Below are 18271 nucleotides of genomic sequence, written 5' to 3'. Positions count from 1 at the left end.
TGTACATGTACGGTATTCAAACAACTTAATGAAAAGCAATTCGTTTTTGAATGAATTGTAAAAAACCCAAATCAAATGGAATAGCACAGAACATGGACCTTGGATTATTCACTAAAATATCAACTTTCTAACAAAACTTGTTTCACCTTATAATGCAGTCTCATGCCGTGTTTTGTCGGCAACAGGCCTAATAACAGGATTCAAGTAGCAGCTGATTGTATGTCAATATTAAATAAAATGTCATAATCGTAAAATTACTGTTTTCATTTTTATAAAATATAAAATACCTATTGTATGGTGCTATTCTAAACCTAGTAGTTGCTGAATAGAATTGTGTCTCTATTTACACAGCAAGTGTCATATTTCTTTAATTTACATTATGGCACATTTTAGAAGCAGAATAAAAAAAATCGAAATAGAGAATACAGAAAATAAAGATTTTTGAAACCGTTAGCTCCAGGGAGTCCGCTGTTTACAATTTTCAGCGATACTTTTTCACCCAAACAAATTAATCAGTCGCGTAAGTTTATCCACTCTTTTCCGCCAAAATAAGTAACTTCATACACCATTCATTAATAAGTTAAGTTGAGAAACTATCAAGTAATTTTCATTTTTTTTCCGTTTCAGGTCAGCTCTGATTTTACATTAAAGCGGTTTGTTTAAAAGTTTGCATTTTCATTTCTTTTCTTTTTAAATTTTAATATACCTTGTGTATTCTTAAAATGAAAATCAGTAGCGCAAAGTTTATATCTACTTTATTAAGTGATACTTAAAGAATTTGAATTAGCTGGGTTTTGGGGGGCTTAAATTTCAGACATGCGAACTTTTTATTCCTCTAAGGTTTCATAAGGAATATAATAAGTGGTGTTTAAGTGTAAAGAGAACCCATCAAAGATGATATTTTAACTGTTACAAATCCGATGTTGATCTTGAAAAGATCCGTTTCGTGATTTCGACGCTCTTAAGAGGTCCAGACCTATCCGGTAGCTCTCCAGTAATACATCCACTGATCCCGTGTAACACCGACAAGCCTCGTTCTGATTTTATCAGCGAAAAGAATAATACACGAGATAACCCTATCTTTCGAATGGCGAAACTTTTTTATTATAGTACCCGAAATAAAGATACAGATTATGCCCTTAATGTGAATGAAGACAAATTTGCAATAGAAATTAGCAGTTTTTGTGTATTTATCGTAATTGCAACTGTGTGCTATTTTACGTAATGTCTAAGGTTACTTCTTCGATTTCTTCAACGTCATGGCCAGGAGCATTCAGTCAATACTCTAGGCACGATTACATGGGTTAGCGCTGGAAGCCTGAAGTGAATGAAAATACGTTGATAATATAAGATGCATTTATTTGCTGTGTTCGATTTATTAGGAGAGGGACATTACCTGTTGTATTAATGAAAAAACATTGTCACAAGAAACCAATGGACTCTTTTCAAAATAATATTTAAAAAAAATGGTACATAACTTTTTGAATGGCCATTGAAGAGATTGTTAGTTGAAAGCTGATGTATTTATGAAATATTTTCAAATTTAGTTACAAGTTTCTTTTTCAACTTTTAGATCAACACTGTACTTATAATTTACAGCTCACGATTTGTAGATCAAAATACATAAAATCAGTGTAGCATCTCTTGTTAAAGCTGGCGTTAATATCTTAATTGAATATCATGATTTAATAAACTATGTGTACTACGAAAGGCTATGACTAAATTTGAATAAATATTTTGTTTTTCGCTTTCATCATCTCTATTTATTTTGTATTATTCACCGTGGTAATTGGTATACAATCCTCAAATACCTAACGTTTTTTATCAAATATCAGTGAATACAAAAATATGGGCGCTCCAAAATTATCTTTTTTCTTTTTTTTTTTGAAGTTCATTGTCGCCGCATTTTTCAATTGTCTGGCGAAATACTAATCCCAATGTCAACTTGGTAATATTGACTTAAAGAGTAAATAATTTACTTCTGTTTGGCGTTTAATATAGTAACGTGGCTGTTTGAACAGTCATTTATAGAAACATAATGGCGTTATTTTGATAACTGTGGTCGGAAAATTGGCCCATTATTCTTTTAAGAGTGACTGAGTCAGACTGGCGGTATTTTAGCCTCTATCTTGATGGAAACAAGTAGTTTTAGTTTTATCTCAAGTCGAACAACAGTTTAAGAAGTGTGCAAGTTCTGTGTCTTAATAATTGGATACGATACACTGTTCTTTTAACAATTTTGGATATGAGATTCAAAAATCTTTGTAAGTTATGTTTTATATCTTCGTTTTATTCCATAACAAGCTTTTGCATCTACGTTTCTAATACTGTAACATATTTTAATTTATTTTATTTACACTGTTTCCAAACAGTATAATTACATTAAAGTTATATGCACTTTAAATAGCGTACAGTACAAAGGACCTGTGGTAACTTTCTCCACATGCCACGGTCAACTTCTCCACACCATTTAGAAGGTGTAAAACTGTTGTTTTTGTCCACTACAATTCACAGTCAGACGTTTTTACGGTATTAATATCACGAAATGTGTTCCTTTTGCGAATCGTGCATATATGTGGTTTGTATGGGGTAAAAATGAATTTAAATTGTCTTTTCTGCGTCCGTACAGAAGATGTAAATTGACAAAACTAATCAGTTGAACTTAAAACCTATTATATTCGAGTTTATATGTACGTATTTGACACGAAATAAAATAGTAATCCTGTTATGGTTAGAAAGAAAAGCGATATGTGTTAAAAAAGAGCTTTCGTATTTTAAAAGTTTGGGTCCTGTTTCTTAATTATTTTTTTCTACAAATCTACAAACCCTACTTTCTTCTGTGACCGTTAAATGCAAATTTAGCCATGTTTACTCTAGCCTACATAACGACACCATTTGTTAGAGAATAATTGATAAAACTTTACAAACATAGAAATACTGTCTACTTAATTCAAATAACGTTATGAAATTATTTATACATATTTCATTGCATTATATTACATTCCACAAGTTCATAATGTATTGTATTATCAAATAAGGGATAATCATTAAGTTTTGATATATTTTCTTTTTCTTTTTACGGGAAGTGTTGTACTTATCACACTCCGTATAAAGTATATTATCCAATTTTCTAAGGCGTAAAAAGTCTTACGGCCGAATCGACGTATAAAGTTATGGCTTCTTGCCAACGAAACGTCGTAACGTTAATGCTAGGTTCCCCTAAATACTAAATGAGATTGAAGGTTTAGATTGAAAAGGTCAATTTAAATGGAAGATAACTTTGTTGGATATTTGTAAATATTCATAAAGAAATGAAAAAAGACAAATATAGTTCTTGCAAACGTTGTTTAAATTCTTACACTTTTATATCTAATTCATTGCCACAGACTACAATGATGTGCAATTTCCTTATTTACTTTCATGTTAACTTTTTTTTCTGGTTTCTGAAAACTACTATCTGTTTCATATCGAATGATCTACATAAGACTAAACTAAATAATTCAAATGTATAGGGAGAAACGTTAGAGAAGTTTTGAAAAACTTTTTGATTTTCCCTCGTGTTATGTTATCTTGACACACCGTAAAATCTAGTTCGACACAAGAATTTAAGGATTTCGTATACACTGACATGCTTAATCTTAAAATATGTTAGAATTATCTTTACAAAAAATGTCAAAAAAAAAAAGTTAAGATGGATTATTGATGGTCAAAGGTAAAAAGACTGGAACGCATTTTCTAGTGAAATTTGATGTTATTTGCATTCATGGTTTTTAGAAAAAAGATGACAGTCTACAAAGGCAATTGTAGTTAACGAGGCTTAATGTGCTAATTTGCATAAAATTTGCATAAAGTGCACTGTATGACTAAGCTTAATTCAAAATAGATTAGCAGTAAGCAATTTGTAATCTACAAATAGGTCGAACGATTTATAGACTGTCTATATGAGGAATGTTTTGAGTGTCCCCTTTATTTTTGGAAGGAACTCAAAGCATATCTTGTGTCCTCACTGTTAACATAAATGAAAGGCAAATTTATTATCAAGTTAAATGAGTACTTACAATCATGATAGTTCCCCAAATCGGTTCTGATATCAAACTTGCAATAAATAATACAAACTGTTTTACTTTCCTCAAAAGTGAACAAAGCTAGATGAATAATAAAACTAGAATTAGTATAAAAACTTCGAAAGTATTTTCGAACTGTAAGTTTAGTATTCATTGTAGTTTACGTGGATCGTACTGGTCGTTTAGAATTTCTTTTGTTGAGTCATAGCGACACAGTTTTTTCATATGGCGACATCTTCACCTTTTGATGGTCGAGGAAAACCCCAGATGCCCCTTCCGGCATCATTTCATTACGGGCGGGAACCTGGATAGAACTCACCTTCTGTAACCAGTTTGATAGCTTCTTCACATGTCGTTTAGAAATGAAATTGCCCGAGTAGATGTGGATAGCAATCATGATGAAAGCTTCACTGAAAATTGTGTTTGTTTTGCTGAGAATGTTTCGATCTGGTTACACAACAATTACAATTACTGGCAGAATTATATCTCTAAATTTATCATACCAATTTTGAATCAGCTATCAAATGTATCTGTAAGGGATAATTATAAATTTTAGACCAATGTTTATCGCATTCAAGTGTATTATTATTATATGGCTTCATTGAAATTGAAGTATTATTGGTACGATTTCTGGTCTATTCAAACTTAATAGGCGAATCGGAAAACTAAGTGTTTGCTGAATGTTAAAGATTTGGTTACATTTCGTCAGATCATGATACTGTATTCTTCTGTATGTTTAAACATGACTTGCGACTCCGTTGTACGGCAGAAATGTTCAAATATTTGTTTTCTCTTTACAGATCCTGTTGTGACACTGGAAAATGCCCATGATTCATCTTCCGGTATCGCTTCTGACGTCACAAGTTCACACAACCAATCAGCGAAGATGTCTACTTTCAAGGGAGACAACTCATCAGTTTCATCAACAGACCACCGATTGTCGGACTCTTCGTTCGATCGCCAGTTTTCAGACTCATCTGTATCCGTGGATAGGCCATACGTAAAGAAAAGACAGGGTGATGGAAAATTTCCTTGGGCATATACGCACGGAGCAAAGGTTGCCCAGCAAAATAGGTCAAATTTAGAGCGTTCATACTTATCGTCTGATTCAAGTGTGCATTCGGATTATCGAACTCCTGTGATACACAATAGTGCTCCCCCTTCATATGAATATCACATACAAATGAAACAATTGAGAAATCCGGCGTATCATAAACTCGATTTACAAGATACTGATAAGTTAATGCTCACAGCTGGGAAGGGGAAGTCAAAAGTTCGACCTTCACCCTTTGACCTGATGACAGATGACGTCATCGTGAAGATATTTTCAAACTTGCCAACCGACCAACTTTGCCGTTGTTCATGTGTTTGTCAAAGATGGTACAGGCTAGCATGGGACCCACTTTTATGGAAGAGAATAGTTATTAATAACGAAAATGTTCATATAGATAGGGCATTGAAATACTTGACAAAGAGACTCAGTTACAACACGCCTACCGTGTGTGTCATAGTGGAGAAAATAAACTTGAATGGTTGTGAGAAATTAACAGACAAAGGATTGCATGCCATAGCCAAAACTTGTCCTGAATTGAGACATTTAGAAATCCAGGGATGTGGCAATGTGACCAACACTGCCTTGTTTGAAGTCGTTTCCTATTGTGTTAATCTGGAATACCTCGATACAACAGGTAAACAAACGTTTTATTTATATTTTATTTTCTATCCACTTCTACAAATTAAAAAAGCCGCCACATGGCCTATTTTTCGGGGGTGATTCTAAACCGAACAAAAACAAAGAATGTGCAAGCCGAATACAGTACAACATACATTAAGAGACCACACATTGGAAGGGCAAAATGCGGGTTTTACATACCACAACTGATCTCTTAATTAATGTAACATAGTGTTCTTGAACAACATAAAAAGGATATTTTAGTGCTAGTGGTATCTCGAACAAGTTTTATCGTAGTTCCTTGTTCTAAAATATTAGACCGTTTTCCAGCTGAATCTTTTTCCTTCATTTGAACTACATCGTTCGACTTGCTGGGGGTTTCGTTTTGAGGAGGCTACGTTTTTGGTGCGTGGCATTCCCTGTTTGATATTTTTCTTTGTTTTTTTACTGTACTATTAATGTGTTTGCCAGACTGATTCATTGCTTGGGGACTCCCATTTCGTATAAATCTTCTCTACTAAGACTAGACCAAAGCCAAAAAAACCCCAAAAAACAACTCGCACTGCTTGTAAGAAAACACTGCATCTTTGCATAGGTAGTTTGTGGTAGTTATAAAACTTGGTTATTTACACGTTGATATTTGTAATCAAATACGTTCGAATCATCAACAAAATCGACATTTAATTATCAGTAACATATTTCTCTTTTCAAGTGCAAAACTGAAACTGATATTATAATAGGCCTGCATGATAAAAGTCGCCTTGTTGGCTTGTTTTGCATTGCACACAAATATCGAGACAGAAATTCCTCGTGAAGAGTTCATAATTATCTAGAAAAAAAACATACCTTTTATGATCATGCAATCTTCTAAGCGTCTCATCATTTTGATCCAAACAAAAATCGAACGTAGAAGCTTGAAAGGAACACTTAAGCCAGTCTTGGCTTTACACCTCGAAAATAAATTATTTTGTCATATAGCAGTATGCAGTTTTGCAGTTCATTCAGATGTGCACATCTGTTTATTTGATACATATGTTCTTATTGTTGAATGGGTTTGCAGGAGGTATCCTGTGATCTTATTTAGATTTTATCAATTCCAAATCATTACCTCTTAAAAAAGCAAAACGGTGGTATTGGTTAACAGCAGTAACTATCTTGTCTGATCATGTAAAACATTCTGTTCTTTTTTAGAAAGTGAATGAAACTTGAGACTAAAATTTTAAGAGTGATGTTTGAATATATAAATATCAAATCAAATTACAATGTTCCTAACTGTTTCGCTGTTCAAATACATGCCTCCAAGTTTTATTTTAATGTTGAATAATATGTTATTTGTACTTTATTTCAATTTTGTCCGAAAATTGCATTTTTTTTTGTGCATTTCTGTTGCTGAGAAATATCTATTTTATACCCGTTTTGTCATCTGTTTTTCGAGTTGAGTGAGGCTTTTAGTTTTAGCATATCTTTCTGCAGTCCATGTATATCAATTGTATGTTTTCTATTTCTGCAGGTTGTCCCTGTGTGACGTGTATCAGACTAACAGACAAGTTGCTTGCTCAAGCCACCGCCCCACATCTCCGCCAAATCTACCTCAGGTATCTCGATATGACAGACTGTACTGCACTCGATGACCCAGGTCTTGCTTCCATAGCAACCTATTGTTGTCAGTTACAATACCTTTTCTTACGCCGTTGTGTTCGTATTGGAGACCAAGGAGTACAAGCTGTGTGTAATAACTGCACAAACCTTCGTGAACTTAGTGTTAGTGATTGTAAAAAATTAACAGATTATGGCGCGAGTGAAATCTCGAAGCTTTCCGAGAATTTACGGTATCTTAGTGTAGCTAAATGTGACAAGGTTTCGGATGTAGCAATAATTCAGATAGCAAGAGGCTGTAAGAAACTAAGATATCTCAATGTGCGAGGTTGTGAAGCAGTTTCAGACGATTCGTTAGACACAGTAGCAAGAAACTTGACTCGGTTAAAGTCCTTGGATATTGGCAAATGTGATATCACTGACGAAGGCTTAGTTGCCCTCGCTTACTGTAAGCAGCTGAAAAAGCTCAGTGTGAAATCTTGTGACGCTGTGACTGACTTAGGTATTATAACAATAGCGCAACATTGTCATAGACTGCAGCAACTTAATATACAAGATTGCCATGTAAGCCTGGAGGCTTATCGCACGGTAAAGAAACATTGCAAAAGATGTCTCATAGAACACACAAATCCAGGTTTTTGTTGAAAATTCCCATATATGTGCGCAATAATTGCACATGAACATGTACTAGACATAGTGTTCATTCTATCTTCTGTGCTGAACGTTGGTAGCACATATATGTTTTAACAAAAGAAGAAAATATCTATTGGTATATTGTGAGTGTTTTCACCATTATCTAGCGAGGAAATACCAAAACTTCCTGTTTTGATTCACCTAATCGTAATAGAATTTTTCTTGAATGTTGGCTCCAGGTATCAGTTATACACCATTCTATATATCTCTATGGGGCGTGGTAGATTTTCTTTTAATTTTAAAGATACCTTAAATAATGTAAGTTTCGTAACCTGAAATGTATTTTCCAAGTGTAAAATATGGTCGATATTTTTTCTAAAACATAAGTTTGACATTTTAGAAAATATTTACAGTGAAATGGTAATTTTGTACTGGCTTAGATGTTATTTTCAGCACATATGAACCCTTTCTACGATACGGACAACTGCGTGTTTTAATTGCATTTTGTTTCCAGTCCTTTATCAAAGATCTGAATAAATGTGATATTATCATTTGGTTTAGTTAAAAAACTTACAGAAAAATCCAAAAAGTAGAATATTGGATTGTCCGCATACCCAGTCTTTTGATATTTCTTTATTGGACATATTTGAATCTCAAGAAAATTCTAAACTGAGTTTTAGGAGAGTAGTATGCAATATTATGGGCAACGTGTGTCATGTTACAATGGGCAGCGTGTGTCGTGTTATACAGTATTATGTTGCTGCTATGCTGGTCAGTTGTTACAGAGTGCTTCTTTTATATTGACCTAATTTTGTTATGTTCATATTATGTGATCTTTATTTTCTATATGAAATATATGTATTAGATATGATAAAATATGGACTTTCGAATTCCATTGAAAAAATAAAGAAGAAAAGCATAGTTTTTTCTGTTTTTTTTAACCTTTACCCTGCTGAATTTGTATAACGAGCTTTTCCATCTTTCAATTTGGACAGTACCAATGACAAGATCTACACCAGGCAGAACTCATCGTGTCAAGCATGATAAGGGTTAAATATTATTTGTCCCGCTGCACTTCACAGGATTGGGAACCAGATAATTGGACTACATACACTTGCTGTCATTTATATATGTGTTGAGATTAAATAAAAAAATAAACGAGAGCCAAAATCTGTCGGTTATAAGACCAGAAAGAATGAAAAATAAACGTGTAAAACGTAAGCTTTACCAATATGAAATATTGAGACAATTTCATTTTAGCAAGGAGCTTATATAGCGCAACTCAACTTACAAATCAAAGAAAGTGTTTGTTTATTATAATATCACTCCTACTGACAGGACCAGCCATGTTGGCTTATTAGACACGGACTTTTCAAACAGTGAACAGCTTTACTTCCCGATTCCTATGTTTCACTGTCGAGCATCAATCAAGAGGGCAATCGATTAACTAGCTGGCGGCTCACCAACCAGTCTCTCTGTAGCAGTAAGACCTGCCTCTGACGGTTTCAAAGCGACGTCTTCCAGATTGCGGGACAGGTGCCTCATCCATTAGACCACTGCAGGTTGGTATAATAAGTGTGTGAGAATAGAAATCCCTTAAGTTTTCTCGGCATTGCTGGTCCTTCAACTAAAGATTAGCAAAGATGTTGCTTTAAGTGGCCATATAGAGGTCTTATGTGTTAAGTGAAGAGAATGGGAAACCCCTTCAGCGAAATCTCAGGTTAACTGACATAAGAAAAAACCTGGTTGAAATTAATACAACATCTATTGCAGCTTCAAATACTATTACAATGTTTTCTATGTTTTCCTACCTCTCGAAAATGTGTATGCATTTTTTATCAGTAGTAGATAAACAAAGTTTTACATCAAGACAAAGAAAACGAAACGTAATTTTACAAGTCGATTACATCCTTTTTAAGTTCAGGTCAGTCTGTTTCGCAATTTCAATCAAACTTCAGTGTGTGCTGGTTTCTGGTTGCCATACAAGCAAAAAAAAGCAACTTTGTAAATCTTCCTCTCTGGTCTGATTTTAAAATACTAGCACAGAAATATTCCTTGGATAACCCTCTACTAAGTTCGTGGAAATCCTTTTGATTCGTTAAAAATATTGCAACCAGGAGGCGGAAATAAAGCAGAGGGAAATAATTTCCCCATCTTATGTCTAAAACGTCACTGAATTAAAGCATTGCCATTGTCAATATGGCTATATAGAAATGTTTAAAATTCTTCTGAGAAACTGTTGGCCTGATTTCAAAATAATTTTACAGCAAAATTCATTTGGTTATTCTACCAAAATTTTTCTACCCAGCTGTGAAACTCAGGTGTGCGATCCGTGCCAACCGTGGCCCTATTGCTTCTAGTTCAAATTTAGAATTTTTCAATGTTATTACATAAATGTTTTAAAAAGCTTAGGTTGCACACCCTAGAAATATTTTGTTATTGACGCTCGGTGCACAGTTCTTCACGGAACCGTTATGCATGGTAATTATAAATTAATGTTACATGTACTTTAATACATTTCTACACACAATACATCACTGAGATTAGCATCAATTTAACCTCAGTCACTACGTCTTTCAAAAGACAAGTCCAAAGGGTTATTAAACATCACTTCTTGTCCTTTACCATTGTAAATCTTTAATGCATTTGAATAGCATTTAGCGTAAATATAGAAATGCAAAATAACGCTCCAGCAGTATACTATGAAATCATTAATATTCGCGGGGGATTAATTTTCGTGGATTTCGTGCTTGGGTCAATGCACGAAATTTAATCCCAACGAACAAGTAAAATTCCCATTCATTTTATGTTCAAAAATTGAAATCCACGAATTCATATCCCCACGAAATTGCCATTTTGACCAAAACCACGAAATTTCATGCCCACGAAATTAAATGATTTTACAGTAATCAAATTGCAAAGGAAATAAAAGCAATTTGAATAAATCTGTGTCTAAAATATTTACTAAGTACGTTGCGGAATATTATCCAATGTTTTAACTATACTGTTTTCATGTGTCCTCTAGTTGTGCTCCTGAATCTTGCATTTGTGTTCTTAGATCTGTTCGCTGTAAACGTATGAAAAGTGGCTTAAGTAACCCAACTTAAAAGAAAACAGTGTTTTTCTTTATTAATTCTCAGCAACTTCTCAAGATTAAGTTTAACCGCAAAGATTTATGGCCGTTTGTGCAATTATTTGTTTTGTTGTTTACATGGCACAAAGAAATAACAAAAACAACAACAAAAAACACAATGCCACTATACTGGGCATTTCTGTAAATGCTAATTAATTCATGGTCACTGAAAAGGATTGTTTTGATTAAAGTAAGGATGTTGCTATTGCTTACAATGTTTTTCAGTTTCGAAGTACATGTTTACTCTCAAAACTTATACTTGTGCAGTGCAAACTATCTGGCTGTTGTATACAAGCATAACTTAAATTGTTTCGCATAACATGCATGTAAAAAGTCTGTGACTCATTGCAGAAAAAACAACAAAAATACATTTCAGATTTCTCCTTCAACTAAACAAGTTTCAAGTTTTCAAGTTTAAGTTTCTTCAACTAAACAATCATCCTGTTGGAGTCTGTCTTGAAATAGGGTGTCCCTTTATTTTCTTTTATTTTGTTTAAATGCGTAGATTATTTTTGTAAAAGATACCAACAGTCATATCATATCATCGTTTGCAGCTTTGAGGGATACTGAAAATGGAATAACACGACAACAACACGGCTTCTTTAGAGTTGAGTTCACTAAGGAAAGTGTACGGTGCCTATTTGCTATTACCATGTTAACGTTCAGTAGTACATTAAACGTCATAGAATTCTTTATGTGTGGAAGTCATCCAGCTGGCTAACGGAAGGTCGGCGGGTCTACTAAGGTGACCGCCCGTGATGTAAAAATGCACGGAGGGGCACCTGGGGTCTTCCTCCGCCCATATAACTAGAAAGTCGATGCGACGTAAAACCCAACAAAAACAACAACAGAAATAAACGTCACTGCATATGAAACGTTATTAGTCCGAACAATACAACGGTGGTTATATTAAGATGAAGGGAGACAATACAGCTAAAATTTGACTTATATGTCATACACTGGTTAACTGTATATGCATGCCTTTTATCTAGTTCATTAGTTTATTGCGCTATTTAATTAACCTGTCAAAACATGTACCCGGCTTTTATGTTAATCTTATATAGGCTCGAACAAAATATAATAAAAGCCGGGCCCATTTGTTGACAGGTCAAATAAATTGGACAATACTTCTTGTCAAATGAATGATACTAGGTTTTGTTGAATGTTTTGGTATTTAGATATGCTCGGTTATTTTTCTTTTATGCCGAGTTACATGAAAACCGAAACTAACCTTAGCAAAACCTAAAATAGTTCTACAGGGCGAGTTCAGCTGTTATACAAGCGCTAATAGCATGACTAGAGTTTATACAATCTAGTGGTCAAAGAAACAAAATTGAAAGCATAGATATTAAACATTGAGTACAAGTGTATATGTTGTGCACTTGAAACTGATCAACAGTATGTCTTCGTCGTCATTGCACACAGATGTATTTCAAACAACAATAGTGTTGACAAGCCTAACGACAATATCCATATTATGCAGAATCGCCGCGCAAGTAGATTAATTTTCGCACGGTTACTTAACTAGCGTTAACTCTAGTCAGTCAGATGAACTCGCTCATTGGTTAATAATCAGGTTCGTGGACAAAACAAAGGCAATAGGTATTTTAATTAAGTTTGAAGAACATGGATCTAAACGTAAACGAAACTACTTCTTCAAATAACGAAGATGGTGTTCTCACAGAAAATACTTTCCTTGAGAAAACATGGAAAGATGATTTCACTTTTATAATAGAAAGCAGGAAGCTTTATACAGTAAAGGCAGTTCTGGCTTATGTGTCACCTGTGTTTGACAGAATGTTCCAGTCAGACTTCAAGGAGAAAAATCAGGATGAAATGGAATTACCGAACAAGAAATTTGATGACGTGCTTGAGTTTCTCCATTGTGTCTGTCCCGGAAAACAAACTGATATTTGTGATCAAAACGTGTACCGACTCCTTCCGCTTGCTGAAGAATACCAGGTGTCATATCTGAAATCGAGGTGTGAGGACTTTTTGATTGGGAGAATCAACGAGGAAACTTCCCCGGATGACCTATATCATATGTTGCAATTAGCATCGACCTATAACATGGACAGACTGCATGCAGAATGCGTTTCAGAAACTTCTAAAAAGTCTATTGAAGACTTAGACAGAGCTTTGAAAAAGATTTCAATACCTTTAAAAACCATCTGCGCAATTCAAGACAAAATGCTCAGACGGCTGGAAAAATCTGAAAGAGAAAACAAATGTTTGAAAGCTGTCAACAAATACCTACTCTTTCAGTTAAAAGAGAACGAAAGAAGAACGATACAGGCAAGCGAAGGATGGGAAGGTATACTTCTTGAATTCGAAATGAATATTGAAGATCTAGAGCGTGGACGTACGTTGTCAAAAGAGTTCAAAATTTTTGATATGGAAGCAAAGTTCAATGCAAGAAAGAGACGTGGGCACAAAGCTTTGGAACTAGGCCTTTCGTTTGATAAAAACAAAATATGTGGTTGGGAGATTTCAGTTTTTGGCAGAATTGCGATAAAAAACGGTACTGGAAAGAATCAAGATTTAACTGAAAACTTTCAAATGCTCTGTAGAAATGAGTCTGCAAATCTTCCTAACTACTGGAATATCGGCAACCTTTTTGACGTGGAAAAGGGATATATCTACCACGGTAAAATGGACGCCGAGGTTTACATCTTAGCTGATCAACAAATGTATCCGAGTATTGAGTTAATGACACCGGAGTTTGACACACTTGATCTACTCGCGTAATGGCGGACAGGTTTTGGAACACTAATTTTTCACTTGGCATGGCCACAGTGGTCTAAATTAAAGCTGGTTTCTATTTAGATTTCATTGTGGATGTATTTTTGTCATTTTGTTAGAAAAAATGGGAGAGGAGGTTGTATTTGGCGAAGTGAATCTCAATTTTAGTATGAGTAGTACTTCCAGGTCACAACAGTGTGATTTGGATGAGATTTTGCAGTAAGCAAATGTGAGAAATCTCTCTTAGAAGATACATAACGCCTACTTTTCTCTTGATTTTATATATCAGTTTTATTATAACTGTTTAAAATGTGGCAAGGATTTGTTCTCTGAATTGGGTATAGCTATAATTGGTAGCTCTTTAAAAATTTCAGTTTTATATAGGGAATATAATTTACTAGTGTGTGACCTATAGTCATATGGTATGAAAAGATATCGGGTGAACATTTTTGAAAAGGCGAAAATTGGATATTTTAGAGTATGTGAAGTTTAAAAGCAAGCTTTTGACTTGAGAATATTGTGACTATATAACGGATATATCTATGAACGTTTAGTTTGCAATTCCAGAATGCAAAATAATACTTTTGTGACAAAGAAGAGATACGCAGCTCCATTAAATGTGGTGTGTGTCCAAACATCAGTAAATATAGGGAACCTCCATAATTGTCTGTTAAATACTTCACAAAATATAAAACATACTTTGTGGAGCAAAATACTTGATCATTATATCAAATGATGCATTCAAAGTGGATTTAAAATGTTTTTACTTTATTAATATGTGAATAGTCTTAGGCAATTACTTTACTTTGACCCTAGTATCTTTAATCTAAATGCACTACCGGATCATTATGTACGGTACTTACTCATCACTTTGTTTTCAAAGACGTTGTGTTTTCCGCACTATGATCCAAGGAACAGAACAGGGGAAAAAGAAATTTGCTGGACAGGAACACATTTGAAACTATGTAGCTTATAATATTAAAATGAAACTTTCAATGGTTTGTGATACATCATGCTAGTCAGTCTTCCATAATTTACAAGCTGTACAATGTTACCGCTAGTCTTCTAGTATTTATTGCGGTTCATAGATTTTTCTGTGTCTCATAAAATGGCAAATGCCTAGAAAAAGTAAAATGTTAAATTTCCATTAAAATAAGAACTAAAAAACTTTGCATAGTTAATGACTTGTACATGTTATGTATGCATACATTTGTAAGACATCATATAATAGACATCCGTGTATAACAAATTCTGATTTGGTGGCTGTGAAATATTTCGAAACATGTAGATCATTTTGGAAGTGAAACAAATTCTATCTAAAAGGCACACCCATGATAAATGATAAAATAATCATGCAGTTCAAGTAACATATATTACTGCATATGTGAGCTGTATGCTGAAGCAAGTATGAGATTCCTTGACCCCATTTTGTTGGTACAACAACATACAACATCACCTTCTGCAGAAGTGGTACCCTTAAAACAGGAATGATTTTGTTTTGAGCATACTTAAAATGTTCTTTTCAATTTAAAGTAGACTAGATCCTTTGACTATGATATAGTTTTCAATTATATTTATTTTGCAATATCCAAATATTAGTTCTAGATATCTAGAAGATTTTATAACAACATATTAACAGATACATTGAAGCCAAAATTGCAATTGTATGGTGGCATATTTCTGCATAAGATAACCAGAAGTTTCGCGAAAATTAATCTTTTCATGAAAAGTTGTTAAAATTTGTTATTGATCTGAAAATAGAAACCGTGGAATGCTTTGAACAACTACAGTACACATGTGTCAGCCCGTGGCACATATGCTTGAAATGAAAGACACAAGCTGATACCTATGGTGGCATATTTCTGCATTCACTTAAGCAGATAGTTTTCGCGAAAATTCGTACAGTGTTCGTTAAAGTTTACAAACTTTTCACGAAAAGAATCTCTTGTTCTAAGTGGAAAAAAATCACGATAGTGCCAACTACTACGATACCAGATACGTAATGAACAGAAATAATAAAGGGAGTTAAAAATACGTTGATTTTGAAACCCATCTGAATGTTATAATTAAATATCTATAAGTTCAAGACACTCTTAGCACCCTTGCTTAGGGGTGGTGGTCGGGGACAGAGGTGGATATAACACACTTCATTCCGAAGAAGGGACTATTGGGTTATCTTTATGCAGTTCAGGGCACTGCTGTGACATACTGTCTCGTTAACAAGATAAAATTTTCACGAAAACTTTCTCCTACTTTCACGAAATGCCACCATAGATACCTAATGTAGTATGTTGTATAGCCATCTGAAAGAGTTTAATGTTTTCGTGAAAACTGTTATTTTCGCGAAAACATTTTATTTTCATGAAAACTTTAACGTTTTCATGAAAGTTTGGTCCATTTTCGCGAAACTAATCTTGTTTTCTTTGCAGATGTGGGCACTAACGCATTTTTTCCACTTCATATTTGCAGTTCTTTCATGAAAAGCTTTTATATTTTCGCAAAAACTTTTCGGTTTTTCGTTAAAAGTTGATACATTTTCGCAAAACTTGTCTGGTTATCGTATGCAGAAATATCTCAATTCTATTTTGTTTTTGCGATGGAAAATAACATATCAAAATCTATAACGATGACGAATTTAAACGTAATCAAGATATTTTGAAACGTTAATGAGTCCTTATTACGTCCTTAGATTCCGTTGGAAATGTATATTATAAAAGTGATATTAATAGTAATGTTTTTCCAAAGTAAAACTTTCTGTTATTTGCAGAATATGCGAAAGTTAACCCTGTTCCCGAAAGTGAACGTGACACTTGCATGATTGTGATTGCCTTTTGTTTCTAGACTTAGAGCTAAATCAAATGTCTGAAATAATGTGATATTTGTATCTACAGAGTGCTTCTTTTACACTGACGCAGGGATATAAATTAGCAGGGGCAGAGTAGCCCATGACCCCTAGATTTTTGGCTTGGCCCCTAAATTGTTACTTAGAGAAAATGCCCATACCTACCTAATGTTAAACATTTATTATTGTCAGTCTGGGTCCCTAAATAAAAATAGCTAGTTTATATCCCTGTTGATGTGATGTAGTGTGATATGTTTTATACGAAATATATGTATTAAATATGATAAACTATGGATAGTTGAATTCCATTAAAACAAGAAGAACATCATATTTGCTGTGCTTATTCATCATTCTAATATTCTTGTTTATATTGAACAACGCTTGACCTAAACTGACGTCACCCTAATGGGTAATGACGTCAAAGTTTTTGTTGCGACCAAGAAAGAGTGCTTCTATAATTCATCTTCTGTTTTAGATGAAGTGTATATGAGAATCGAAATAATGAATAGCAAAATCGTGTTTTACTAACATCAATACACTCGATATCGGTTATACGTCGCCAGAATAATTCACCCGGTCTACGCCTACATGAAATTATTCTATGGACGAATACCTCGTTTTTTTCGTGTTTAAACATGTTCTTTTTTTTTCTGAATTATTTGCATGTCAGGATAAGAAACCGTAACAAGCAAACCTATTTGAACTTGATACACCTGCCTTAACTGCAAATACACCTGATATCGCGTATCTATTCAGACTACTGTATCTGCATAAAGACAAAAATGTATGTATTTTGTAAAGACTGAGTACCTATATATAGATCTACCTATATATTTCAATTATAGACCAAAATTGATGGACAAATTCAAACGTGTTAAAAAGTTTGCAGTATGCTTTATCAACATGAAAAATCGCAGCAAGATGATTCTGAAGCATCAATATAATGAGTGCATGACAATAATAGATCAATATAAGAACACTTGTTTTCAAGTAATGCATCGGTATTGCCTATACAACCACTTATTTTGCCGAAAAAAATAAAACAAAAATACCATGGCCTGTAATGTAGAAATTTGCTTCAAGGTGTTATGAAAGAATTATTTCAGCAAGGCACTTACAACGGTTATATCGCTAGAAGAAGGGATACAATATAGTGTTAATATGACTAACAAGCTGTACACAGGTTATTTAAAATACTATTAGTTTTCTTGTTGGAAAAAAAAAACGATGGCTAGAAAAATTCGAAAGAGAAAACAGATGCTTGCAAGCTTTAATATATACCTTATATTTCTGTTAAACGAGGGGAAAAGAAGTAAGGTTCAATGAGTGAAGAATGAAATGGAATATTGCTGGAGTTTACATAGATTGGTGCAAAGGTCATTGGCTTTGTATAACTTGCCCCTCACCGATGTGGGTTCGAGTCGAGCCGCTCTCGAAGCATCTAAGTTCTCATGTGAAGAACCATTCAGCTGGCTTACGGAAGGTCGGTAGTCCTAGGTGTGCGCTTGTGATGAAAAAATGCACGGAGTGGCACCTAGAGTCTTCCTTTACCATCAAACTGGAAAGTCGCAATATGACCTGTAATTGTG

At 34.1% G+C, this 18271-nt stretch overlaps 2 protein-coding genes across 7 annotated transcripts in view; both read left to right on the top strand.

Annotated features, from left to right (window-relative positions):
• LOC123559974 (F-box/LRR-repeat protein 7-like) overlaps window positions 1-8886 on the top strand; it is a 33337-nt gene extending 24451 nt beyond the window's left edge. For 5 of the 6 annotated variants that reach the window (XM_053552220.1, XM_053552221.1, XM_045352153.2 and 2 more), the window contains 2 exons: window positions 4865-5752; window positions 7247-8886. In XM_053552220.1, coding sequence (XP_053408195.1) covers window positions 4865-5752; window positions 7247-7977 — 1619 coding nt within the window. In that variant the 3' untranslated portion in view covers window positions 7978-8886. Of the gene's footprint in view, window positions 1-1980; window positions 2265-4864; window positions 5753-7246 lie in introns of those variants that run through there. The other variant, XM_045352154.2, reaches the window with a different exon arrangement.
• A 3781-nt stretch (window positions 8887-12667) lies between these two features.
• On the top strand, window positions 12668-17006 carry LOC123559973 (uncharacterized). Its single transcript, XM_045352152.2, has one exon. The coding sequence runs from the start codon at window positions 12725-12727 to the stop codon at window positions 13844-13846; it is 1122 nt and encodes a 373-aa protein (XP_045208087.2). The 5' UTR covers window positions 12668-12724; the 3' UTR covers window positions 13847-17006.
• The last annotated feature ends 1265 nt before the right edge of the window (window positions 17007-18271 follow it).

The sequence above is a fragment of the Mercenaria mercenaria genome, chromosome 10 (assembly GCF_021730395.1).
Source record: "Mercenaria mercenaria strain notata chromosome 10, MADL_Memer_1, whole genome shotgun sequence".
NCBI lineage: Eukaryota > Metazoa > Mollusca > Bivalvia > Venerida > Veneridae > Mercenaria > Mercenaria mercenaria.
The sequence above is the reverse complement of the archived record's forward strand: the minus strand, read 5'-3'. Positions and strand labels throughout refer to the sequence as shown.

What these genes read in the sequence shown, in the direction of transcription:
- LOC123559973 (XM_045352152.2), top strand. Translation starts at nt 12,725, where the DNA reads ATGGATCTAAACGTAAACGAAACTACTTCTTCAAATAACGAAGATGGT.